Here is a 26,711-nt window from a genome sequence, read left to right on the forward strand (position 1 = left end):
AGGGTACCAGTAGGAATAAATAAGATAACAACAATGAGATGGGGGAGGCAAGTGGAAAAACCTCCTCAGCATGGAAGAAAATACGTTTGTGTAGGAGAAAGCAATAAAAATGACACAAAGAAATGCCAGCAAACATAGGAAGGCAGAGACACCAGCCTCGCCAACATACTCACTAGGGCAGGAGAATTTCAGGAGCTGGGGGATATCACAGGAGAACTGGAAAACAATGCAGGGGCCGTAGAAGTGGATGGAGAAAGTAGTTGCCACATGCCTGACTCCAGAGACGGTCCCACTGATCTAGGAGCCGGCGATCCCATGGACACAGGTTCTGACCTGCATGATGATGTGATAGTGCAGGGGCAGGCAGATGGCCACCTAGCGGTCATAGGACATCACCCTGAGCATGGACATCTCAGCAGAACCACAAACAGCAGAACCGCAAACAGCAAAAGCAAAGAACTGCACGATGCATTTCCAGGGAAATGTTTCTGCTATGCATGAATGAATTGCAAAGGAGTCTTGAGACAGTCACTGGAATATAGCAGAGATCCAAAAAGGAGAGATGTTTCAGGAAAAAATACATGGGTGAGTTGAGGGTGAGTTGAGACTGTCATCCAGGGAAGTTTAGTGATGATGAGCATGTTGCCAGTTAAAGCCAACAAGTACAAGCCCAAGAATAATGAAGCTTAAGAGTTCTGGTTCAGGCTTAGCAGAAAACTCCTGAGAAGAAACCCACTTCTCGATAAATTAGCCAGATAACTTGGTTCCAGAGAAGATGTCAACTCTTCAACAGAACAATTTTATTAAAAATTAAATCTAAGCAACATAACAAAAAAATAAGTTGTCAGGATGCCATTTTCTTCTTATAAATACCAAAAGGTTTATACACTTGGGATTGTCACAATCCTTCGATCATTTACAGCGCCTTCTCTAAATTACAGCAATATTGGCAGGGATAGATTATACTGTTGGCATTTCCATTCCAACCAAAGCAAATTAAAGGGGACTTTAAAAAATATGATTTCAGTACTGGGACTATAGAGAATTTCATTGATCTTACAAAACGTTTTGAGGGGTCAAACACACTGGCTGAGGCTCAGGTTTAACCCTGATTCCGCCCTCAGGGATCGTCCCAGGCATGAGAGGGGCCTCTCAGTGCCCAGAACAACCAGGGGCGCTGCGTGCAGAGCCAGAGCCTGACCTGCTGTAGCCTCTCTCCAGCCCCACAAGCTCACAAGTCTCATTCACCACAAACACATATTCATAAATCTGAATTACATCTATTTCCTTATTCATCTTTCTGTTTGCATATCATTGAAACAATTTTTTTACTTGTTTTACTAAAGCTGGTTCAAAGTTTTGTTTTTCGTGTAAGGGAAGTAATAGAGGCTGAGAGAGGGTGATGGAAGTGGGGACAGGAAGCAGCATTTACTAAAGTGTCTTTTTTTAACAAGTTCATATATAAGACTTTTCATGTTTTCACAGAGACAATGTTACTACCCCACACTCACCACTTCTCACCACTCAAGTGCTAATTTATCTTTCCACTGCAGTCTATTAAACGCCTTCATCATTTTAGCCATTTCCCGTCCCCCTCCACTTGGATGAACTAAAGGTTTGTTTCAGTTTCTTTCTTTATATGCCACAGATTACATACAAGTGGGGCTGGAGCAATAGCACAGCGGGTAGGGCGTTTGCCTTGCATGCAGCAGACCCGGGTTCAATTCCTTCACCCCTCTCGAAGAGCCCAGCAAGCTATCAAGAGTATCCCACACGCACAGCAGAACCTGGCAAACTCCCCATGCATATTCGATATGCCAAAAACAGTAACAAGTCTCACAATGGAGACGTGACTGGTGCCCCCTAGAGCAAATCTATGAGCAATGGGATGACAGTGATACTTGTAAGGGAAATTCGAAATCTTTTTTTTTTCTTATTATGTATTTTAGGAGCAGTGAGGCAGATTTCACTCTTCTGAACCATAAATGAGCAAAACATCTAAACTAGATCAGTAAGCATGTCCACACAGTGAGGTGGAAAGCAATGCACCCGAGATGATAAACTACTGTAAACCAATGATGAATTCATCAATTAAAATAGACTTATCACTTTCTTCATAACAAATACACATTGAGAATAGTCCACTGTGAATGCCTTGCAAGTAGCTGACCACAGTTTGACTCCAGGCACTCCTTGGCTCCCTGAGCATTGTTGGCTGCTGAACTGGCTTCATCCTGAGCACCCTGAGGGGAGCCCAGTAATATCTGGCAACTCGGGACAGGAGCACCCCCATGTTCTTGGGTTCTCACAGTGACCTGCCCAGCTGGTAGGCAGAGTATCCTGGGGAGAGACTCCAGAGCTATAATCAAACACATAAAACAATGAAAATACTCATTTTTAAACAGTATCTCTTCTTTATTTATATTATACACATTTCTGATATTTATGACATGTATATACAATATACAAATAACCCTTATATTTAATCATTATTTTTATCTAAAGTCTCATACATATTGAGATGAAATTATAATTACCTAATAGAACATGAGGAAGTAACAAACATATCCTGAGTACTGTTAACATTACATTGGTTTCTTACATATATATGAATCAATAAATTACTTAAACTCTTAATTTAATAAAAATGAAAAGCACTTTCTTCATAAACAGTACTGTATATTTTTAATTTTTATGTATTTGTTTTGAATGAAATTATCTAAACATGTAAATAGTATGGTCAAACATTGGTATCATCAAGCACTGTAGCACTGTCTTCCCATTGCTCATCGATTTGCTCGAGCGGGCACCAGTAACGTCTCCATTGTGAGACTTGTTGTTACTGTTTATCGCATATCGAATATGCCAAGAGTAGCTTGCCAGGCTCTGCCGTGCCGTGTATTATCAAAATAAAGAAAATTATTTAACAGAAAATGCAAAATTTTCTGAAATGCAAACCAGGTATTTTTATATTTAAGTAATATTTTGGTCAATGAAAACATTTATTAAGAAAATTAAATTTAAAACTTACACTAAAATTAGTGCGTAGATAAATCCTGAAGTAATGGAACAGTTCTTTAAATAGTAAGATTTTAAGAGGCATTGAAAATTATGAATATAATACACTTCTTTCAGCAGAAAGATCATGATCAATAATTGTACCACTATATACTACACAGATAGTATATGCTATATACTATACATATACTATACATACCTACATTAGCCCATAGAAATCTCGTGACACCTCCCTCCCATCTACCCCATGTAATAAAAGAAACTGCCTCCCATGTACCCCATGTAACAATAGTATTCTTCTTCTTCCTCCCATCTCATGGGCCACATGTAACGTCTGTCTGAATAACCATTATCCTCTCAATAACCTTTGCTAAATGCCCATCAGTTTGTGACCCTCGTGTATTGTATCTCCCACCTTATCCATGGCGTTACTTTGAGCCATCAGTCTTGGGTTACGTTAGCATCTCTGTGGTCCTAAGTTTTCATGTGGTCACGGGACAACTACAGCAGTCAATTAAATTTCCCTAGAAAGTAATGTAATGTGTCCAGTTAATAGTGTTGGTTCCATTCTGTGTCTCTGTAAATAAAATAAGCTATATTCTACCTTACACCTTAGACAAAATTTATTTTCCAGTGGATTCTAGGAAAGCATCTATGATATTTTAACTGTGAATGTCAACATATTGACTCTGTCCTTTTCCCTCAAGTTTTATTTATTAAAGCACCATAATTTTCAAAGTTATTCATAGTTGGGATGTAGGCATTCAATGTTCTATCACCAAGCCTGTCACCAGTGGCAACTGCCCTCTACCAGTGTTCTCAAGTTCCCTGTGCCAGCCCTGCCACATCTGCCATCTCGACAGGCCCCGTGTAAAGTTTGGTGTTAAAGTTTGGGTCTCATGATTTCAGGGTTGTTGACTCTGTGGTTTGGATATTTAGCCCCACGAGTCATGTACACCCTGCAACACTGGTGTAGACGCAGAACACCACCATGGACCTTGACCCTTGTGCCTGCTGCTTCTCACCTATCTCTTCTCCCCACGCACCCCCCACAAGCTCTCTTTCCTTCTCATCCCAATACTTTAAGACCAAGGGTGATGTGGGCACCCACCCCCTTTAGAACAATGTCTTTCCTTATCCAGTGAAATCATGCGGTTTGCTGCAACATGGATAGAACTGGAAGACATGTGAAACTGTAGGATAACATAGCCTCAGGTAGTTTAGGTTTATTTGGGCTACTCCCATCACAGTACTCCATTCCTCTGTACTTATTTGTAACTTCTTTCTTCGTGTTCTGTTGACTTGTAAATATTGTTTTTCTCTTCCCCTTGAGTCCCTTGCATAGTTTATTCAGAGCCATGTCCTTTTTGTATGGACACAGGAAGACTTAGCAAATGCTATGCTTTTGTAACCTGGGAGTCATTTGACTCTACATGATACTTTCCTCCTGGGCATCTATTCTCTCCACCTAAACCTCAGTTGCCCTTACTTTCTAGCACCCCCCAAAGCAGGGTCCCAATGAGGGATGGGACGGACTCAGGGCAAGCGATGAGTTATGTGCTACCCTGGCTTCGAGATGGCCTGACTAAAGTGCCTAATGCTTAACTATAAGTTAAGAGCTTGGTCATGGACAAATGCTGTCATGATCCAAACAGTGATAACTAGATTTGGACCCTGCTAGGGTGAGGAATGATTAATCTGGCCTGAGAGCTGCAGTCAGAGTCCATGACAAGATGTTGCCAGGAGAGCTGCCCTACAAGCCTCAAGGTATTTCTTACTGTGTCCATACAAAAATAACTAGTATAAAGATGTTAATGAGTTCTTGGACTAAGGAAAGGAGAAAAACCTTAAGAGATATCTTGCCTGCTGACAGTCAGGAAGGGCTTTGGAATGTGAGGCCCTCAGGAAGGGCTCTCTTTTGTTGATTTTGCTACTTGGCTGTGTGTAGCCTAGAGAGACAAGTAAGGGGAGAGACTAGAGAGTGAGAGGAGAATCCAGAGAAGAGGATCGAGAGAGCAGGATGGAGGAGTGAGGAGCTAGGAAGGAAGAGTGCTGGGGGAGAGAGAGGAGAGAGGAGAAATGGGGGGCGCAGAGAGACTGGAGCAGGCTCGTGGAGAGAATGGAATAAAAGGCAACTGATGAATCAACCGGCTTGGCCCTCATTTCCTCCTCTGTCTGCCCCATCGCCCAGGCCCAACCCCCTGAAAACCTGGGGGGTGGGGTGGAAGGCAGCCGATGGGGAAAGCCACCTGGACTCTACCCCCGTCGCCCCCCGGCAGATGTTTTTTACATGAAACAAAGTAAGTTAGAAGCAGGGGCATAAACAGAAGATGGTATCATTTATGTGTGGTAGAGTTGTTGGGTACCTGAAAGCCAGACCTAGAGCCAGACGGCAGCCATGACAGGCCGCAGCTAACGTGAAGTTTTGACTAGGTCTAAATTTCTGTTTCCCAGAAACTGAACTTGCAATTTCAGGTAAGGAACTATGGTATCATCTGACTGGTCATGAAGGGTCACTATGTCCATTTTTTGGAACAACCAGAAACTGACTGTTATCAAATGTTGAGTACTCGCTGGCGACTGTTGCTGGATCGCTGCTATCATAGTGTTCGCTCCACCTTGGAACCTGTGTAAACTGCTTGCACTTGGGGTTTGGGGTCGCTATCAAGAGACCACTTTGTGGGTGAGATAGGTGACACCAGGTAACTGGAATAAAACTCCTTTGCACTTGCAATACTGTCTCTCTGACTCTGTGTTGTTCATGCCGTGACCCGAAAGCCTGGGAACAATGGAGTAACTATCACAATGATGAGCAAAGGCGATGGTTGAAAAGGGGAATTTCGGGATCACCCTGAAGTACAGGGATGAGAAGGAAACACTGGCATTTTGTAGTCTCAAAAGTCTATTCAATGTGTGAAAGCATTTTATGACATAGGGCAGCTGTTATTTTCTTTTTTTTCTTTTTTTATTTTTCTTTTGCTTTTTGGGTCACACCTGGCAATGCACAGGGGTTACTCCTGGCTCTGCACTCAGGAATTACCCCTGGTGGTACTCAGGGGACCATATGGGATTCTGGGAATCGAACCCAGGTCGGCTGTGTGCAAGACAAACGCCCTACCTGCTGTGCTATTGCTCCAGCCGCTGGTATTATTTTTCTAATCTTAACAAAAAATACCATGTTTTATTAATCCTGGAAAACCCTTAAAAATATTTTTTTTCAGAGGCCAGAAGACACTACGGCAGTTAGGTGTGTACTATGCAAGCATCTGAGTCCATATCCCATGGTCTCCGAGCACTGCTGGGTGGAGGTGGGGAGAGCCCTGAGCGTCAGTGACACGGCAGGGCAATCCCTGATCCGCAAGGCAAGGGCAGTGCCACCAGCCACACATCTCAGTACTGAAACACCAGCCCTAGTGGTCAGATATCTCCAGCAGTTTCCCCTGGGACACTTAAGCATCATTTGGGAGGTACCCCCCACAAGGAAAAAGTTTTCCCTCTTGCTTATTTTCTCAAAGCGTGAAAAAAAATCTATAGTTGCTTTAGAAACTTATTGGAGCTGTTACTCTCTCCCTTTATATAATTTGTGACTCAATCTCTTGTTCAAATTTTTTGTGTGCATTCTATAGAGAGTGATGTGGCCCAATTTGAAAATTAATCATTCATTGCACCTGTTGTCATTGGTGGTTGGTGTGATTTTTCTTAAATTGGTCACTACCAAGGAATTGAACTGAAAACATGCATCAAGCTGGACACAGATGCAGATAACTCGGACATATTTTTTTATTTCTCTCTTCAAAATTCTCCATTTTTGTTACAATAATCTGAACTTGGACTGGAGTGAAAGCACAACGGGGTAGGACATTTGTCTTGCACACAGTCAACCCAGGTTTAATTCCTCCGTCCCTCTCCGAGAGCCTGGCAAGCTACAGAGAGTATCCAGCCCACATGGCTACCTGTGACATATTCAATATGCCAAAAACAGCAACAACAAGTCTCACAATGGAGACGTTACTGGTGCCTGCTCGAGCAAATCGATGAACAACAGGATGACAGTGCAGACAGTGCTAATCTGAACTCATACATTCCTTTGAAAAGTTTGCACCGCAGTCATTGATGGAACTTACATTAATCTATGTAATTTTTCTAACATATCAAGAAACTCATAAGAGTACACTCGGGTAATTCTTCCCTCAACATTATGACAAATTGTCAGTGTGGGCAGCTGGCACTTAGCCAAAGGTCCTGATATTTGCAATCTGTCTCTTTCAGTAAAATTAGCTTGTACAGAGAAACAAATGAGTCCATCTCAATCCTACTTTGGCCACTAGAGGTTAGGTTTAATATTTGCATGGAGGAGCAGAGCTGCCGGGACCTTGGGAATTTGGGACTCTGTAAACACCCAGGGGACTGAAACTTACAATTATGTTGAGTTTTCTTGTAGAGCATGTGTTAGTTGACCTGATCTAATGATCCCATAGTTATTTGGTGTGTTAGTTTTCTGTAGATCAGAAAATATTATGGACGAATGTTTCTTTTTTAATATATACAGGAACATAAAATGTAAGTTCATTTAAATCTGATAAATTAATGGGATATTAATAAAAGCTGATATTTTGATCATTAATAAAATAATTTGAAAAGGGTGAATATAAACATATTGCCACGAACATAGAAAAAATTATTTTTATTAATACCATTTTTATTAATACTTTTTATTAATACCATTGATCCCAATAAAATTTTACTCTGAATGAGGAAGTAAAAATTTTATTTTAATAGATATTTGCTTAATGGTGTAACAATTTTGAAATATTATTTTATTTATTTATTTTATTGCTTTGTGGGTCACACCCAGTGATACTCAGTGGTTACTCCTGGCTTTGCTATCAGGAATTACTCCTGGTAGTGCTTGGGAGACCATCTGGGATGCCAGGGATTGAACCCGGGTCAGCCACGTGCAAGGCAAACTCTCTACCAACTGTACTATTTTAAAATGTTAAATATTATAAAATTAGACTCATAGCATCAAGATTGCCTGATTTTAAAATGTAACTTCTGACTCATTCCATTATCACAAATCACTTATGTATTTGGGGCTGTCTGTAAAATTTGCCTGGGGCCGGATGGCAGCCTGCGGATAAAATAATGACATTCCCACAAAGATCACCTTGCCCCACTGTAAAAAACTAAGACTCGCCGAGGGGGCGAGAGTGCACTCGCGGGCTCTCCGGGCGGCTCTGTCTCACCGCCCGTGTCCAGTGCCCCAGAACCTCTGTGTGTGCTGTTAGTCGAGGGCAGGCGACGGAAGGAAGAAGGAAGAAGGCCAAACTGGTTGCTCGATCCGTTTATTTCATTCTCTCCCGCTCTCCTGGGTCTCTCCCCGTGGATCTGCCCCGTGGATCTGGCTCGTGGATCTGGCCCGTGGATATGGCCCCCCAACCCACTCTCACAGCCTAGTTAAATCTCCACAGCATCAAGGGGTTGGGTCATACACGTAGGTGTGGTCACCATCAATAGGGTAAGGTTCCTTTCCCTTAGGGGATGCTTCTCCTAGGACTTAATTCTCTTTCAGCAGGAGGATCCACCCAAGGGCGGAGTCCCATGAATGTGTTTCTCTTCTTCTCAGCCAGCAAACATATAAGAATTCATAATATTAATTATTTTGTATGGACACAATAAGAGATGCATTAAAGCTTATAGAATTGCTCTCCTGGGGCCATCTCAATCTCAGACTACAGTGCTCAGGCCAGATCAGTCTTTCCTATCCCTGGCAGGGTCCCAGTCTCATAATTACTATTGGATCATGACAGCATTTGTCTATGATCAAGCTCTTAACTTATAGTTAAGCATTAGGCACTTTGGCCAGGCCCATCTCGATGCCAGGGTAGCACATAACTCACCTCTTGCCCTGGATCCTTCCTATCCCACGTCGGGGACCCTACTTTGGGGTGCTAGGAACTGAGGGCAACTGAGGCTTAAGTGGAAAAAGCAGAGGCCAGGGAGGGAATATTCGAGGCCAATTAATTCCCAAGTTATAAAAACATAATATTGTTTTCTTGTGTCTATACAAAACAGTCATAGCTTTAAAGTAAATTATTCAAAAGGCACAAGAAGAAGAGAAAGGCAATATTAACTTATATAATATAAATTCAGTATCCTAGAAAGGTCTGACCTTGCAAATTAGCAGAGTCAGATTAAGGGAAAGCCTCGGATTAACTCTTTTGGGGAAGAGAGCATGGAGAAGTGATTATAGCTAAACAAAGGGATGGGAGAGATTCGGGAACACCTTGATGGGTGAGACTGGGGTAAGCCTAAACTCTGGGTAAAACCGGGACAAGCTACTTGTGGTAAGGAGGGAAAGGACAAAGTAATGTCATCCTACGCCCCACAGCACAGAAGACAGGACTTATAGCCCACCTGCAACAGGAAGCCACCAGGCTGCATTCCCTGGTTCCTCACATCCATCCCCCAGAGACAACAGTCGAGACCAAGCACACTGGTTCCACTGGTCTTTGTTCCCTTCTCCCCTTTTCCTGCCCAAGACAACTAAAAAGCCCCCTCAGTCTCTTCCAGGGCACAGCCCAGCCCCAGCCTAGCCCAGGGATCTAGGGCTCCGGCCAAGAGAGCACCCCAATAAACTCCTATTCCCTGCACTATTCATCTCTGTCTCTGTCTGCACTGGACAGGGTTCTCAAATCTCTCACTATCTTTTCACAGATGTGAGATGTTCAGTAGAAACTTTGACACAAGAGAGAATTCTCTATGTAATTCTTGACTTTCAAAACCAACGTTCAGGAGCCAGAGAGAGAGAGTACAGAGGGACCAGTGCTTGCCTTGCAAACAGCAGAACTGGTTCAAACCCCAGCACCTCATCAGGGCCCCGGGCAACAACTGGTGTGATCTTGGAGCACAGAACCAGGAGTAAACCAGTAAACCCTAAAAGTGTCAATAGTTCTCTGCCCAGAGATCCAGCATAATGGGGCAAAAATGGAGCTTGTTGAGATCACAGTCTCTCCCAGGAAGTGGGATTTTCTTGACAATTTAATCTTCCTCAACAAATAACTTGAGGGAAGGAAGTGTGGGGGGGCCCAGACAAGGGCGAAGTTAGCAAAGTTAGACCTGAGGGATCTGGAAAGATAATTCAGGGCTCAGTCTCTCTGGCCCTGCCTGAGCCCGCCCTGGTTTGACCCTCAGCACAATATCCTCCAATGACTTAAAGGATGTAAATGATAAGCAGAAAGTGCTAGAAAATGTGAAAGTCTAACTTTAAGTTTATAGTTTAATAGAATATTCTACTTATGGTTGTATCTTATATACATAAATCCACTTTTATTATGATTTCAAACAAGATTATTGAAATGTATTATTGGGGGAGAATTGCCTCAAGTTTCCTTCTTCTATACTGGTGGTTGATTGTGTCTGAGAATGGGTAAATGGATCACTGCATCACTGTCATCCCATTGCTCATCGATTTGCTCGAATGGGCACCAGTAACATCTCTCATTGAGAGACTTATTGTTACTGTTTTTGGCATATCCAATATGCACGGGTAGCTTGCCAGGCTCTGCCGAGCGGGCTCTATACTCTCAGTAGCTTGCCGGGGTCTCCAAGAAGGGCGGAGGAATCGAACTCTGGTCGACAGCATGAAAGGCTGTGCTATATGGGAGGTAACTATTACATATTTCCTTGATATCATTTACCATAGTTTCTTTTCCATGATTTTTATCACTTTCATTCATTCTATACAAAACATTTTCTTCTAATTTGAAAGCAAACTGTCAATGTACTCATTCTTTTTCCTAATTTAATATGCTGATAAACACATGTATAAATTTTCCCATTTTAAAATAGCAAAATCTAAGTAACTTTTCCTTCTGTGTGAGTGATCTCTTCCATTTTCAGCAAATGAATCTTTTAATAAAATCTTTATTTATATGTTATTTTATTTATTTTTTTCATTTTGCCAATATAAAACTGGTATCTCTGAGAATCTCACTGGTTATTACTTAAAACATCCCTTCCTCATGAGTGGCAAAGAGGCCCACTACATCTGAAATGGAAGAGTAAGGGAGACCAAGAGGCTTTACAGGGTGGCATTAATGTATGTGAACTGGAGCCCCAAGAAGTTGAAAAGAATGAATGGAGCTCAAAGAACCAATGAGTGCTGACTGTCGGGGGCGTTGATCAGTTTGTAAACAACTTGTAATATCTGAGAGTAGAACAGAACTTACTGAAAATATACAAGTCTCATATGCACATTTTTACATTACCTTGACATACAAATCATGAGTCACTAACCTGACTGATTTTAAATGTAAAAAATCTCATTTATAGTACTCTCAAAATTCGATGAAATAATCTTAATCTGTTGCATTTACAAGTTTAATTCAGGTAGTTTTGATATTGTATTACCAACAGCATATAAACACAACACTCCCATTCAAATGTCCTTTATATTCACTTTTTATTTTCTGAAATTTCCAGTTATACTATGTCAACATTGCCCATGGAATTTAAAATTCTCTCCCAAAAAAGAATACATAAATGTCATCAACACAGATATGCTTTATTTTTCTTAAAAACCTTTCTTACAGCTGACTTAATGGCTTTATTTCTTAGGCTATAGATCATTGGATTGAATGTTGGTGGAACTACTGTATACATAATAGTGAGCAGAATGTCTGACACAGTTGGAGAGTCTGAATGAGATTTGAAGTATTCAAAGGCACCTGTAGAAAGAAACAATATGACAACAGCGAGGTGGGGAAGGCAAGTGGAAAAGGCCTTGGCTCTGCCCTCAGCAGATGGCATCCTCAGCACAGAAGAAAATATGTGAATGTAGGAAAATACAATAAAGGTTAAACTAAGAAAAGCCATAAAAGCCACAAAGACAGAGACACCCACTTCACTGATATAGTCATTGGAGCAGGAGAGTTTCAGGATCTGGGGAACATCACAGAAGAACTGGTGAATGATGCGGGGGCCACAGAAGCGGATGGAGAATGTAGCTGTGGTGTGCATGACTCCACAGATGGCCCCACTGACCCAGACACCAGTGACTCCATGGACACAGGTTCTGATATCTATGATGACATCATAGCGCAGGGGCAGGCAGATGGCCACGTAACGGTCATAGGACATCAACGTGAGCATGGCCGTCTCTGCACCCGCACAGAGGGTCAACACAAAGCACTGAAAAACACATTCCCAGAAGGAAATGTCTCCTCTGTGCAAGAAAGAGTTGTAGATGAACCTTGGGACAGTCACAGAAATGTAGCAGAGATCCAAAATGGAGAGATGCTTCAGGAAGAAATACATGGGGGACTGGAGACTGTCATCCAGGGACGTGGTGGTGATGATGAGCATGTTGCCAGCTAAAGCCAATACGTACAGAACTAGGAACAGAGAAGCATAGAAGATTTCTAGCTCAGGCTTGGTAGAAAATCCTATGAGGAGAAACCCACTTGTCGTGAAATTAGTCATAGTGTTCTTAACTTCTAACAGATGTTGGTTGCAAATCACAGGTCCTGAGTGGATGCAGTCTTCCCCAAATTCTCTAGAGTTGCAAAAAGATGGTAAATTAAACAAACAAATAAATTAATATCTAACTTTAAATCTATTTCTTCATAAACACAAAAATGTTAAGTATGAAAAAGTGCCTAACAAATAATGATGTAAGAGCAAAAATTATATTACCATAATCATCAATTAACCAAAATCCTACTATTAATATATTATATATTTCTTATTTAAAAATGGCTAAAGAAAAGCTTTGAAATCTATTCTGGGGAATGTGGCCTCTGGGGCAGCATGTCCAGAAAACAGATCCAGGGAACTGCAAGAACACCCACCCCCTCAGCCAGGGAACTGCAAGAACACTCACCCCCTCAGCCAGGGTGCTCCCTAGTGCCCGGCCAGAGCAGTTCCTCCAACAAGCATTAGAACTCATCAGAAATGGGACTTCATTTAGGCTCGGGCACTGGTGCAGCCAACTCTCTCCCAGGTACAACGTGGCGGGGGTCATGGCCTCCATGGCGGTGGCCACAGTTATTTTCCCCCTTCCCAGCTCTCGGGACTCACATCTCAATCTCTGTCCTGTACCTAACTCTGAGGAGAATATCCTAACTATCCCAATCACATTAGTCTAATAGTGCGGTAGCCTATTCCAACCTCACCAAAATTAAAGTGAGCACAAGAAACTGAACAAGCCTAATATAAAAGAACACACCCTCTGAAGCTTTAGTAGAGGCCTCACATAAGTCACAGAGGAACACCAAAGAGGAAGGTAGTATTCTAGAAAGGGAAAAAGGTGACCACCATCAACCTTGCTCATATAAAATCCTTTCTCGCAGTGAGAGGGGTACAAAGATAGTGAACTGGAAGTTCCCATCTCCATACTACCACAACAACATGAACAAATAGTGTAACTTCCCACCACGAGGACTGGATGAAGAAAAAAGTCCAGAAGCCTCAATAGGCATGACCCAAAAATGCGATCTTTCAGATAAAGAATTTAGAGATGAAATGATGAGGATGATCAATGAACTCAAAGAAACGGTGGAACAGAATCCAGAGAATTAAAGGAGGACATGAAAGAAACAGTGGAATGGACAAGCAAGAAAATACAGGAAGAAATGAAAGCAGAAATAAAAAAGCTACAAACAGAAGTGTCACTAATAAAGGACTCAGTGGATGAAATAAAAAAACTCAGTGGGTGTCCTGAACAGTAGAATGACTATAGCCAAAGACAGAATCAGTGATCTTGAAGATGAGCTGCAGAAAGCATACAGGCGACAACAAGCAATGGGAAAAGACCTCAAAATAGTTCTAGGGCGAGTTAGAGAACTAGGAAACTCAAGAGGAACAACGTAAGTATCATCAGAGTAGTAGAAGGACAGGGAGGCAACCCCAATGAAAAAGCCACAGTTACAAGAAATCATTGCTGAAAAGTTCCCAGAGCTGGAGAAAGCAGGATCCAAGGAGCCCGAAGAGTGCCAGCTAAAAGAGACCCTAATAAAAAGACTCCAAAACATATCATAGTTAGAATGATACATGCCATGGATAGAGACACAATACTGCAAGCAGCAAGGTCAAAGAAGGAATCACTTACAAAGGAGCACCCCTTAGATTTACAGCAGACCTATCAGAGAAAACTCTCCAAGCCCGAAAACAATGGTGGGATATATAAAAAAACTCAATGAAATGAACGGCTTACCAAGAATATTTTTTTCTGGTTAAACTCTCACTCAAACTCGAAAGAACGACACACTACTTCATGGATAATAGCTCAGGAACTTCATAGACTTAAGGCCAAACTTAAAAGAAGGACTAAAGGGGCTACTGTAAGACAAGAAAAGCCCCTACATGCACAACAGACCCCTACAGAAAGATGGCACAAAATCCCATGACAATAATCTCTCTCAATTTCAATGGTTTAAATGCATCGATTAAGTGGGGGCTGGAGCAATAGCACAGCGGGTAGGGTGTTTGCCTTGCACGCAGCTGACCCAGGTTCTATTCCCAGCATCCCATATGGTCCCCTGAGCACTACCAGGAGTGATTCCTGAGTGCAGAGCCAGGAGTAACCCCTGTGCATCGCCAGGTGTGACCCAAAAAGCAAAGAAAAAAAAATGCACCAATTAAGAGACACAAAGTGGAAAAAATGGATTAAAAACCAGAATGCTGGTATTTTTCTGCTGCCTACAAGAAGCACATCTGGACAGTCAGAGCAAACACTGACTCAAAGTCAAAGGACATAAAACAATCCTTCAAGCAAACAACTCTCTCAAAAAAGCTGGGGTGGCCATACTTGTCGGGGTCCTGGCCTGTTGACCCCGGCACACTGGAGTATGATCCCCAAAGATGCCGGACTTACTCCCTATGGGAGAGGGAGTGGGAAGGGGAGAAGCCTCTGCCTGGCTCTCTACTCCCCGTGGGGTTCCTGCCTCACCACCGCAGAGAAAGAAACTGAGAAAGAAAACACAGAGCAGAGCCGGGGAGTCTGGTGGTCAAGCAGTCTCTGTTTATTGATTCTTACACAGGGGTTTTTATGAACACAATGGGGGGGAGGGAGGGCAGTGTGGCATTCCACACATGTATCACTCATCTCATTGAGCTCAGTACAGATGCTAGTTAATGATTTCTATTCCCCAATCTCAGGGCCAGGTTAATCAGCTCAGGCGAATGTTAACTGTCACACCCCTCATCCCATTGTCTCCTCAGCCAGAGTGCCTGTGTGTGGAATGCTGGAGCAAGCCCCTGGGCCACTGTAAACAGGGCTGATTCTTATTTCAGGGGCAGGGGATTGGTCAAAGTCTCAGGCTGGTTGCTGAGACCCCAACAATACTAGTATCCAACAACATAGATTTCAGTCTGAAAAATATTAGAAGGGACAGTGAAGGCCATTTTTTAATAATCAAGGAATATGTACAGAAGAAAGAAATCACTCCTAAACATATACATACCCAATGAGGGACCAGGTAAATACTTCAAACAACTGATAATAGACTTCAAGGAGGACTTTGGTAGCAACACACAATAGAAGTTGTAGACTTCAACAATGCCTCATTACCTCTGAATAGGTCAGCAAGATTAAAATTCAGCAAGGAAGTACTGGCTTTGAAGGGAGAAATAGAAGAGACCAATGTATACACGGCCTTTTATCCCCCAAACCGGATACACATTCTTTTCCAATGCACACAGAACTTTTTCTAGGATAGACCACGTGCTAGGTCACAAAACATACCTCAATGAAGAATCAGGAAGATAGAAATTGTATCAACTCTCTTTTCAGACCATGATGCACTGAAGATAGAAGTTAATCACACACAGATGCAAAGAATCAAATCAAACACCTGAAAATTAAACAACTCAATCTTGAACAAGGAGTGGGTCAGGAAGCAAATCAAGGAAGAAATACAAAGATACGTGGAAACAAATAAAAATGAAGACACAAGCTACCAGAACCTATGGGATGCAGCTAAAGCAGTGTTAAGGGGGAAATTTATAGCTCTGCAAGCATTTCTCAGGAAGGAAGGAAGGGCTCACATAAATAACTTGACTTCATAAGTCAAGATCTTAGAAAAGAATCAAGAAAAGGAACCCAAACAAGGCAGAAGGAAAGAAATAATAAAACTTAGAGCAGAAATTAATGTCATGGAAACCAAAAGCACAATCTGAAAGATCAATGAAACCAAGAGCTGGTTCTTTGAGAAAATAAACAAGATTGATAAACCACTAACAAGGCTCACAAAGAAAGAGAGAGAGAGTGAGAGAGAGAGAGAGAGAGAGAGAGAACCTTATAAACCAAATCAGAAATGAAATGGGGGACATCACAACAGAAATTGAAGAAATTCAAAGCATCAACAGAGATTACTTTGAGTGTCTGTATGCCACGAAACAAGAGAACCTAGAAGAAATGGCTAAATTCCTGAAATGTATTCTGAAAAATGAGATTATCTTTCCAATTTCTTTTGCTTATATAAACAGTATTATTAGCAATCATTTTTATTTAGTAAAAAAACAAGAAAACTCTTAAGTTCTTAAGTAATTTTGTATGTAACATATTAAGCCTTTCATACATAATATTCTCATATCATTCAACAATTATTATTTTATCAGGAAAGTAATCTAAAATATATAATATCTGGTCAAGTTTGTGCATATATTTTGAAGAAGATCAGAATATTTGAATGAAGAAAGTTAGTCCCTAAATTAAAAAAAGTTACTTTACTTCTTTTAAATAAATAACACTTTCATGTAACTAGTGAATAATTCATATGTAAAAACTTGCTCAGGACCCTGGATGTTTCACAGTACCAGAATACTGAGGTACTAACCTCATGAGGCCATGAGTTCAATTCTATGCACTGGCAAAACAAAAGAGAAAAATCCATCTCACAGTGATATACTTTTTATTGAATCACTATGAGATAGATCCTTATAAAGCTGTTCCCGAGTAGGTTTCAGTCATACAGTGGTCTAACGGCCATCCCTCCACCAGTGCACATTTCCCAGCATCAGTGTCCCGAGGTTTCCTCCCATCACCCCCTCACCACCCTCCTCTCACTCTATCTTTGTCTCTCCTCTATCCATATTCTTTTGTAATTAGTACAGTAATAAAAACAAACAAATCCTGAAATTAAATTAACAGAAGTTTTTAGGATGCTTGAAAATGATGGTTATATGTAGCTAATGATATTATGTCTAGATCAACATGCATGAATTGATAGAATGGAAACAGACACTAAAAAATTAGAAGGAAAAAAATAACATAGCAAGCAATTAGTTCGCTGTAGAAAATATATGAGTATGTTTATGCTGATTAATAGACTTTCACCTTATATCAGAGACACAAAGAACAACATTGATCCTGCTATTAGTTTTTTAGCATTTGAAAAACTCCAGGGGTAAGACTGTACTGATTTAAATTGAAGTTAATGTAGGTTACTTGCTTTGGTATAGTCTAAATATTTATACTGGGAAATCATTCAAGTCTCAATTGAATAAGGATACTACAGCCTCCCAGAACTCAAGAACACAGCACATAGCAAATTTTATATTTATAGAAATCAGTTCGCCCTCAGTTTTTTTAGTGTACGTGTGTGTGTGTTTGTCTGTGTGTGTCTGTGTGTTCCATAGGCATCATAAAAAAAAAGAGTTAAAACTAAATTAAACTAAAGCATTTAGTTTTATATAGGCAATGGTATAAAAAGAATTCTTAGATAGTGCTCCTTAACATCATGACACATTTACTCACTTGGGCATCCTTCACAGAATTCTTCAACTCACAGAGTCCATTTTTTGTAGCCTTCAGAAACTTCGTCCATCTCAATATGTCTGAGAGGAGTTTGCTTCATTTTCTAGATAAAAGTCACCAATATTCTATAATTTATAGAATAATTTAATTTATATACATGGAAATGTTGTTCACTTATTCTAAAATCTTATACTTGATCATTAATTAACATGAAGATGAATGAGAAACTATAATGAAAAGAAACTCATTGTCTTTAGGTAGGCTCAATGTGGAATGGTAACATCAATTGACTCCAAAATCAAAATTCATACGTACATCTTCCATTCAGTGCATGCCTCTGTATTCCTGAAATTGAAAAATCACTGTGACTGTATCACTGTAATCCCGTTGCTCATTGATTTGCTCGAGTGGGCACCAGTAACGTCTCCATTGTGAGATTTGTTGTTACTGTTTTTGGCATATCGAATATGCCACGGGAAGCTTGCCAGGCAGTATCTTTCCAGTATCTCTGCCGTGCAGGCAAGATACTCTTGGTAGCTTGCCAGGCACATATATTTAATAATTTTTAAAAATATTGGTTTGTAATACAGTTGATTTCAGAAAATAGATTCTTAAGAAAGCTGAGTTTATGAATAAAGATGTATGTATGTTTGCACTATTTAAGTGACGGTAAAAAAATTAAATCTAAAATTTAGTCGATTACATTTTATTAACTGGACAAACTGACTAAATTTCATTTTAATTTTAAAAATTATAATTAATTTTTTTACATTTAAATATTAAAAAATAAATGAAATGTATAAGGGCTAGCACAACACAGTAATGGTTTGAATTCATGCAGCTGCCATCCTATGGTTTTTCTTTTTTTGGATGAAATTTCAAAATGCCTCCAGCTACCTACTTTCAGTATGAATCCCAAATAATTAGATTTTACTTAAATCAGTGTTTTTCAAACTAGAAAATACCATCCTCTGGAGGGTAGGAACTGGGAGGTAGGGTGGATATTAAGTCTAGAGGGCACTGGTACCTTTGGTTGCCACTGGGTGCAAGTTCTCTTCAGTCACTTTTAAATTTCCAGGTCTGATTTGTTTTCTGAAAAAGGGTGCTGAATTTTGTTTGGTATTTTTTCTGACAATTGATTGGCAAACCGAGTAGGTTTGGGAACTGTCTTTTAGGTGGATGTGAATGATTTTTAAATATAACCAATGTTTCACAATACACTTATGAGATTTACCATTATTTTCCTACTTTACTTTGCATTTTAAAAAATATTTTGACCATTCATATATACATTGCAGGATTTTTCTTAAATTTCTTTCTGTCAGAATTCATCTCACCTCCTCCCAAGGTAGAAAAAGTCAGAAACCTGAAGTGAATGAATATCAAAGAAGCCTGATCTCTCATCATACTCTGACAAAGGTTACCTGAGTTACTTTTGGGCAAAAAATATATAGTTATTTGTGGAGAAGAAAACGTGGTTGCCCATGCACTATTAACTTTTATATTTGTTCAATTGAACAATATGCCTGCAATCTCTAATATAGAAAATACTTAACAAGTTTTGCAATTTAATTTTACAAGTATCGATGAACAAAAAGAATAGAGGAATAACTAATTCTGTCCATTTTTCCACAGATTCATACTGAATTATTTTTTATTTATCATATAAAGAGAGAAGTTCCAGGAATATAGTAATTCAACTCCAATGATCATTCCCAAATAGGTCATTTACAATGTTCTCTTCTATCTACCTAGTTTTCATTAATGTTTCTTAGCTCATGAATTTTCTTTTATTTATCAAGTTAAGGACAATGATATTTTATCTTATCCAGTCAGAAGTTCTACCTTACAGGCATTCCATTGTTCGACCCACTCTGTCTTTCCTGAACCTCAGACTCACCAGAGGACGGTCAGGAGCCTCTTCCCTCAACACAAGAACAAGCATCAGTGTGTGTAATTCTCATGTAGTGAAGGTTTCATTTCTGTAATGACCTGAGACCTGAGAAAAGTATCTTCTGCTGAGAGAAAGAAATCAGTCCTTTTCAATCTTCCTTGGCCCTGAGAGGTTAAACCAGGAGCTTATCAGAAGCAAAGCTCCAGGCCTCTGGACATTTGGAAGTCTTAATAAATTCCCTTGGGCCAAAACTTGAAATTATATGGTCTTTTCCTACAGAATATTCTGATGGAGCTGATTTAATGACCATAGTAAGATATGTGACTTGTAATTTGTTGCATTGGAATAATTTTTTGAAAAAAACTAATTTGTATTTATGGTTCAGGGATAGACAACAATTGATTTAATCAATTTAAGTGGCTATTGTGGGAAATCACTCTGTCCTGAATTCCTTAAAATATGAGCAGTGTCCTAGTTAAACAAGCTGACAGGAAACTATGTTCCTACAATAACTTTTTAAATCTTAGTTATTTATATTTAAAAACTTTTCAATAAAGAAATACATTTGCTAGGTAAGACACTTGCCTTGCATGTAGCTAAACCAGGTTCGATCCCCAGGACCCCAAATGGCCCCTGAGCTCACCAGAAATTAATCTTGAATGCAGAGCCAGGAGTAAGCCCTGAGCAATGCCAGGTGTGGCCCAAAAAGTAAAAATTATTTAGTGTATTTGTTTGAGGGTGTGATGCTGCCAACAGGTCAACCTGTACTTGTAGGGAGAGTGCATCAGCAGCCTGAAGGTAACTTGGCTTCCTGACACCCCAAAATTACCTCTGTGACTTTGGCCAGATATCAACAACTTGGGACCAAGTTTACCAAGTAATTAAGCAGCCAAAATTCAGGTATGGGGGAGCCATGCCCACAAACCCCCTCTGGCTCAGCTACACAAGCTCATTTACTGGCCTTATTTCAGAGACCCATAGATAAATCATGGAAGAGACCAAAAGTCAATTAATCTCGGGCACGCCCATGGCTGAACAGACCGGGGTAAGTCAGAGGGGAGCAGATTGGCCTGTGTCTACTCCAACAGAGCCCCCAGCAGCTGCTTGCTCCTACAATCCAAAGTCGCCACCATCCCCCTGGCCTGACTCCACTGTCTCAGGACGGACCTCACCAAGTTATAATCTGCTGAAAATTCAGGTATGCAGGTTTTGTGACTGAAATCTCCAGGCTTTCACGGAGTTGGGTTGGGCTACCTTCCCCAACTTCCAATATACATGGAAGCGCTGGCAGTCACCCCCATGAACCAATGCCACCCTGTAAACTCTATTACTGAGACCCATAAATAAACCTTGAAAGAGACCAAAAGCCAGAGACACAGCAGCAAGTCCCGGAAGACACCACAGAACTGGAGATCTCTCTGGGCCCCATGCCGAGCCAATTTTATCAGAGCACCCCAGAAGGAGCAGGTGCAGTCTCCCCGCCTCCCCCAGATAGAATCCCGGCAAACAAGAACTTCCATAAGCAAGACCCAGGTATGTGGGTTCCAGGACTAAATCTCCATGCCGCATAGTGGCAGAGGTGCCAGGCTGTCCTCCCCCGGATCCCTGCCTACTCATTGGCCTGGTCGTCAGCCCACAGTGTGCCTCCGAGTGCCATCTTAGCACACCAACAGCCCTGGTTCAGAAACACCCAATTGAATCTCAAAATGGATTAGCGCCCTACAGAAATGTCTCTGGAACCCAACCATTTACAATCTAGTATTTAAAAGCACAAGGCACAGCACCCAAGATACTCCAAATGAGCAATGAACCATAAATGATCTACAATCTGCCCCTGGCAGGCAGGCTTGAAAAATGGTGGGAAAATTCAAGCAAAACATTATGTCCCAAAATAGAGTATTGGGAAAATTGCCTGCCAGGGAGGCAGGGTGAGGACTGGTGTGTGTGAGGGATATACTGGGGACACTGGTGGTTTAAAGTGTGCACTGGTTGAGGGGTGGGTGTTCGATTATTGCATGGCTGAATCTCGAACTTGAAAGCTTTGCAACCATATCTCACAGAGTCCTTGCCCCTGTGCCTGGCTGTCTCCACCGGGGCCCCTCGAAGGGGGGCAGATTGAGTTTCCCTCCCTGCCCTGAGCAGAACCCTGGCAGCCGAAGACCTCCAGAACCCAGCCACAGCCATGTTCAAAGCCACTCTCCACACGTTTGGATGAGCCTCACACATGAAGAAACTGGCAGAGGAACCCAGGTGTGTTGCTAAAATTTACTTGAAAAAACCCATATAATTCAATTAATGGACTAGTACAATGACTTTTCAGTAAATAAAATGAACTAAGATTCTACAGCTCACCACAGCAAACACTCTTTTCAAATGACTAACAGGATGTAAAAGATAAGCAGAAACTACTTTAAAAATGTCAAAATCTAATTGCTATAGTTAATATTTTAATAGAATATTCTACTCGTGGTTATATTTTGTATAGACAAGTTAACTTTACAGGGTGGCATTAGATGCCCAAGGAAGTTGGAAAACGTCAGTGAAGCTCCAAATAACTCGTGAGTGCTGACTGTCAGGGAGGGCTGGTCAGCTTCTAAACGTCATGTAATATCCAAGAATACAGCTGAACTTTTTGAAAATAAGCATGTCTCATATGCACATGTTTACAGCACCTTCACATACAAATTGTAAGTTATTAACATGACTGGTTTTAAATGAACAAAATTTCATTTATATTACTCTCAAACTTCAATGAGGGAATATTAATCTGAGATTGTTACAAAAGTTTATTTTAGGTATATTTGACATTACTCCAACAGTATATGAACAAATCTTTGCCATTCAATTGTTCTCTGTCATTTATTTTTGATTTACTAAAATTTCCTGATTAAGTTTGCATTACGATTGCCCAATAGAATGTGAAATTCCCTCCCAATGAAGAATAAAGAAATGTCATCAATCCAAGTATGCTTTATTTCTCAAAAAAACCTTTCTTATTGCTAACTTTATGGCTTTATTTCTCAGGCTGTAGATGATTGGATTGAATGTTGGTGGAACTACTGTATACATAATAGTGAGCAGAATGTCTGACACAGTTGGAGAATCTGAATGAGATTTTAAGTACTCAAAGGCAGCTGTAGAAAGAAATAATAAGACAACAACGAGGTGGGGAAGGCAGGTGGAAAAGGCCTTGGCTCTGCCCTCAGCAGATGGCATCCTCAGCACCGAAGAGAATATGTGCACGTAGGAGAACCCTATGAAGATGACACAAAAAAATGCCGCCAAAGACATGAAGCCAGAGAAACCGAGCTCATAGATGTAGTCATTAGAACAGGCCAGTTTCAGGATCTGGGGAACATCACAGAAGAACTGGTGAATGATGCGGGGGCCACAGAAGCGGATGGAGAAAGTAGCTACCGTATGTATGACTCCACCAATGGTCCCAGTGACCCAGAGGCCTATGAGTCCATGGACACAGGTTCTGACGTCCATGATGACGTCATAGCGCAGGGGCAGGCAGATGGCAACATAGCGGTCATAGGACATCAACGTGAGCATGGCCGTCTCAGCAACACCACAGAGGGTGAAGGCAAAGCACTGAAAAACACATTCCCAGAAGGAAATGTCTCCTCTGTGCAAGAAAGAGTTGATAATGAACCTTGGGACAGTCACGGAAATGTAGCAGAGATCCAGATAGGAGAGATGCTTCAGGAAGAAATACATGGGGGACTGGAGACTGTCATCCAGGGAAATTGTGGTGATGATGAGGACGTTGCCAGTTAAAGCCAACAAGTACAGAAAGGAAAACAGAGAAGCATAGAAAACTTCTAACTCAGGCTTGGTAGAAAACCCTACGAGGAGAAACCCACTTGTCGTGAAGTTAGCCATAGTCTTCATTAACTCTTACAGATATTGGCTGCAAATCACAGTTCCTTCATGATTGCAATATTCCCCAAATTCTGTAGAGTTATAAAACAATGGTAATTTAAAAGTACATTTAATTAAAAGTCAACTATTTTTTCTTGATAAATATAAAAATGTCCATTATGTTTTAGTGTCTAACAATAATGATGTCAAAATAACCCATGTATTACTAATTAACCCATACTCATCAATTAACCCAAATCTTATCATTAATCTGATGTTATATATTTCTTATTTGAAATTGGCCAAGAAAAGTCTTGAAGTCTATTCTAAAATGTAAAATTATCCTGTACAATTAAATATTGTTTACATATACTTTGTATCATTCATAATTGCTTTAATTAATAAAATAAGAGAATTATGTAATTCTTAATTTCATACTTGATATATAAAGTACTTTTACACATAACATATTTATAAAGATTCAACATATACTATTTTGTCAGGAAAGTAATCTGAAGTATATAATAACGTGTTCAAGTTTGTGCATATACTCTGATACGGATCAGAATATTTCACAAAAAAATTTGCTCTAAATTAAAATAAATCAGTTTACACCTAAATAGCACCTTCAGGTAATTAATGAATAATTCATGTTTAAGAAAATGGGTTCAGGGCCCTGGATGTTTCACAGTGGTCAAGTACTGACGTACTCACCCATGAGGGAAGCCCGAGTTCAATTCTGTGCACTGGCTTAGAGGAAAGAGAAAAATATTCCTTTTAAATTATTACAGTAGTAAATACAGACAAATCCCAAACTTAAATCAACGTAAGTTTTTAGGGTGTCTGAAAATGATGATTATAAGTACCCGATGATATTATACCTAGGATATCAAAATGCATAAATTGATCAGACAGAAACAAACACTAAAATGCTTAAAGGAAGGAAGACCATAACAAGCAATTAGTTCTGTGTAGGCAATATATGATTATATTTATGCTGATTAATAATAGACTTTCATCATAACTAGGAGACACAGAAAAAAACTGATCCTGAGTTAGTTTTTCAGTACTAGAAAAATTCCAAGGATGAGACTCTACTGATTTAAGATAAAAGTAATAGAGTTTCCTTTCATGTGTAATATTGCAAATAAAAATAATGGAAAAGCAATCAAGTCTGAACTGAATAATGACAGTATCTCCCAGAACTTAAAATCACAGCACAGAGCATAACAAATTTGCAATTTCTGGAAATCAATTCCCCCTCATTTTTAAATTTTGTGTGTGTATGTGTATGTTCACAGAAGTCTTAAGATAAGAATTTAATTAAACTAAAGCATTTGATATAGATACTTGTACAAAAAAAGCCTTTGAAGATAATGCATTGTGACATCATAATGACACATTGTTCATTTAGGCATTCTTTTCTTGTTTTTCAAATGCACAGGTCAGTTTTTGTAGTCTCCAGAAATGTCTCCCATCTCTATATATTTGGAAGCATACTGCATAAGTTTCTTGATGAAAGACAACAAAAATAATCTATATACATGAAAAAATTGCACATTTATCCTAAAATCTTATGCTGATCAGTCATTCACATGAAGATTAATGAGAAAATGTAATGAAAAGAAACTCAGTGTCTTAAGATAGACCCAATTTGGAAAGGTGACGCTGATTCATTCCAAAATCACAATCCACATGTGCTTCCATTCAGCGCCAGCCTCTGTATTCCTGAACTTGCAGAAAACTCTTATATTAAAGAATTTTTTAATCTCTCCTTTCTAATACTGGTACAACCAAAAATAAATAGATTGTCTGAGAAAATTAAAGTTGATGACTAAAGATGTATTTTTGCACTATTTGCACTCAAGAGAAAGTAAAATGCATTTAAATCTCCAAAATTGAGTAGATCAAATTTTATGAATTGGATGCACTGACAAAATTTATTAAATTTTATGTATTATAATTAAAGTTTTTACATTTAAATGTTAAAAAGTAAGTGTATTTGGGGCCAGCACAACACAGTGATGGTTTGGATGCATGCTATTAACCCCTTAGCTCTAATATATTGGTCATTCTCTTCTTGGGTGAAATTTCAAAATACCTCTAGCTATCTATTTTCAATAGGAATTTCAATACTTAGTGTTTACTTAAATCAATATTTTTCAAAGTGGACAGTAAAGTATGAAATCCAGAGGACTCTGATAGCTGGGTTGCCACTGTTTAGTCCTGTTTAGTCAAGTTTAGATTTCTAGGCATGATTTTTGTTCTCTGAGAAGGGTGATAAGGTTTTGGGGGATTGTTTTGTTTTGTTTTGGTTTGATTTCCTTTGCTTTTCCTGAAAAAAAAATTAACAAGCTGAATAGATTTGGGAACTCTCTTTTAGGTAAATGCTAAGGATTTTTAAATATATCCAATGTTTCATGATACACTTACAAATTTTACAATTGTTTTTTACATATACTTTGATCTTTTATTTTAATGTTGACTGTTCACATATCGTGTGGTTTTTTCTTAAATTTCCTTTTTGTCAGAATTCCTCCCACCTTCTCCCTAAGTAGAAGTCAGAAGTGTGAAGTGACATAATATTAAAAGAAGCCTGATCCCTCACCGTACTCTGACAACGTTTACCTAGAGGTACTTTTGGGCAAGGAAATATGGTTATTTGTGGAGAAGAAAATGTAGTTGCCCACACACTATTAACTTTTATATTTGTTTAATTTGACCAATATGCCTGCAATCTCTAATATAGAAAGTACTTTACAAGGTTTGGCAATTAATTTTACAAGAATCCATGAGCATAAAGAATAGAACAATAACAAATTCTGTCATTCGATCCACACATTCACACTGAATTACTTCTTGTTTGTCTATAAAAGTAGAGAAATTCTGGGGCTATAAGAATTCAATTTGGGGGCTGAGCGATAGCACAGCGGGTAGGGCTTTTGCCTTGCACACCTGGGTTCAATTTCCAGCATCCCATATGGTCCCCTGAGCACCACCAGGAGTGTTTCTTGAGTGCAGATCCAGGAGTAACCCCTGAGCATTGCTGGGTGTGATCCAAAAAGCAAAAAAGCATAAAAATAAGCAAAAAAAAAAAAAGAATTCAATTTCACTGATCGTTCCAAAATTCCAAAATAGGTCACGTAACAATGCTCTCTTTCATCTACCTAGTTT

General features: G+C 39.8%; 1 protein-coding gene across 1 annotated transcript; it reads right to left on the reverse strand.

Moving 5' to 3' along the window:
• Positions 1-11,568: 11,568 nt before the first annotated feature.
• LOC129402422 (olfactory receptor 14J1-like) lies at positions 11,569-23,228 on the reverse strand. Its single transcript, XM_055128941.1, has 3 exons — positions 22,976-23,228; positions 22,675-22,804; positions 11,569-12,574 (listed from the first exon to the last, which is right to left on the reverse strand). The coding sequence occupies exons 1-3, from the start codon at positions 23,226-23,228 to the stop codon at positions 11,569-11,571; spliced, it is 1,389 nt and encodes a 462-aa protein (XP_054984916.1).
• Positions 23,229-26,711: the final 3,483 nt, after the last annotated feature.

The sequence above is a fragment of the Sorex araneus genome, chromosome 2, assembly GCF_027595985.1.
Source record: "Sorex araneus isolate mSorAra2 chromosome 2, mSorAra2.pri, whole genome shotgun sequence".
In the NCBI taxonomy this organism is placed as follows: domain Eukaryota; kingdom Metazoa; phylum Chordata; class Mammalia; order Eulipotyphla; family Soricidae; genus Sorex; species Sorex araneus.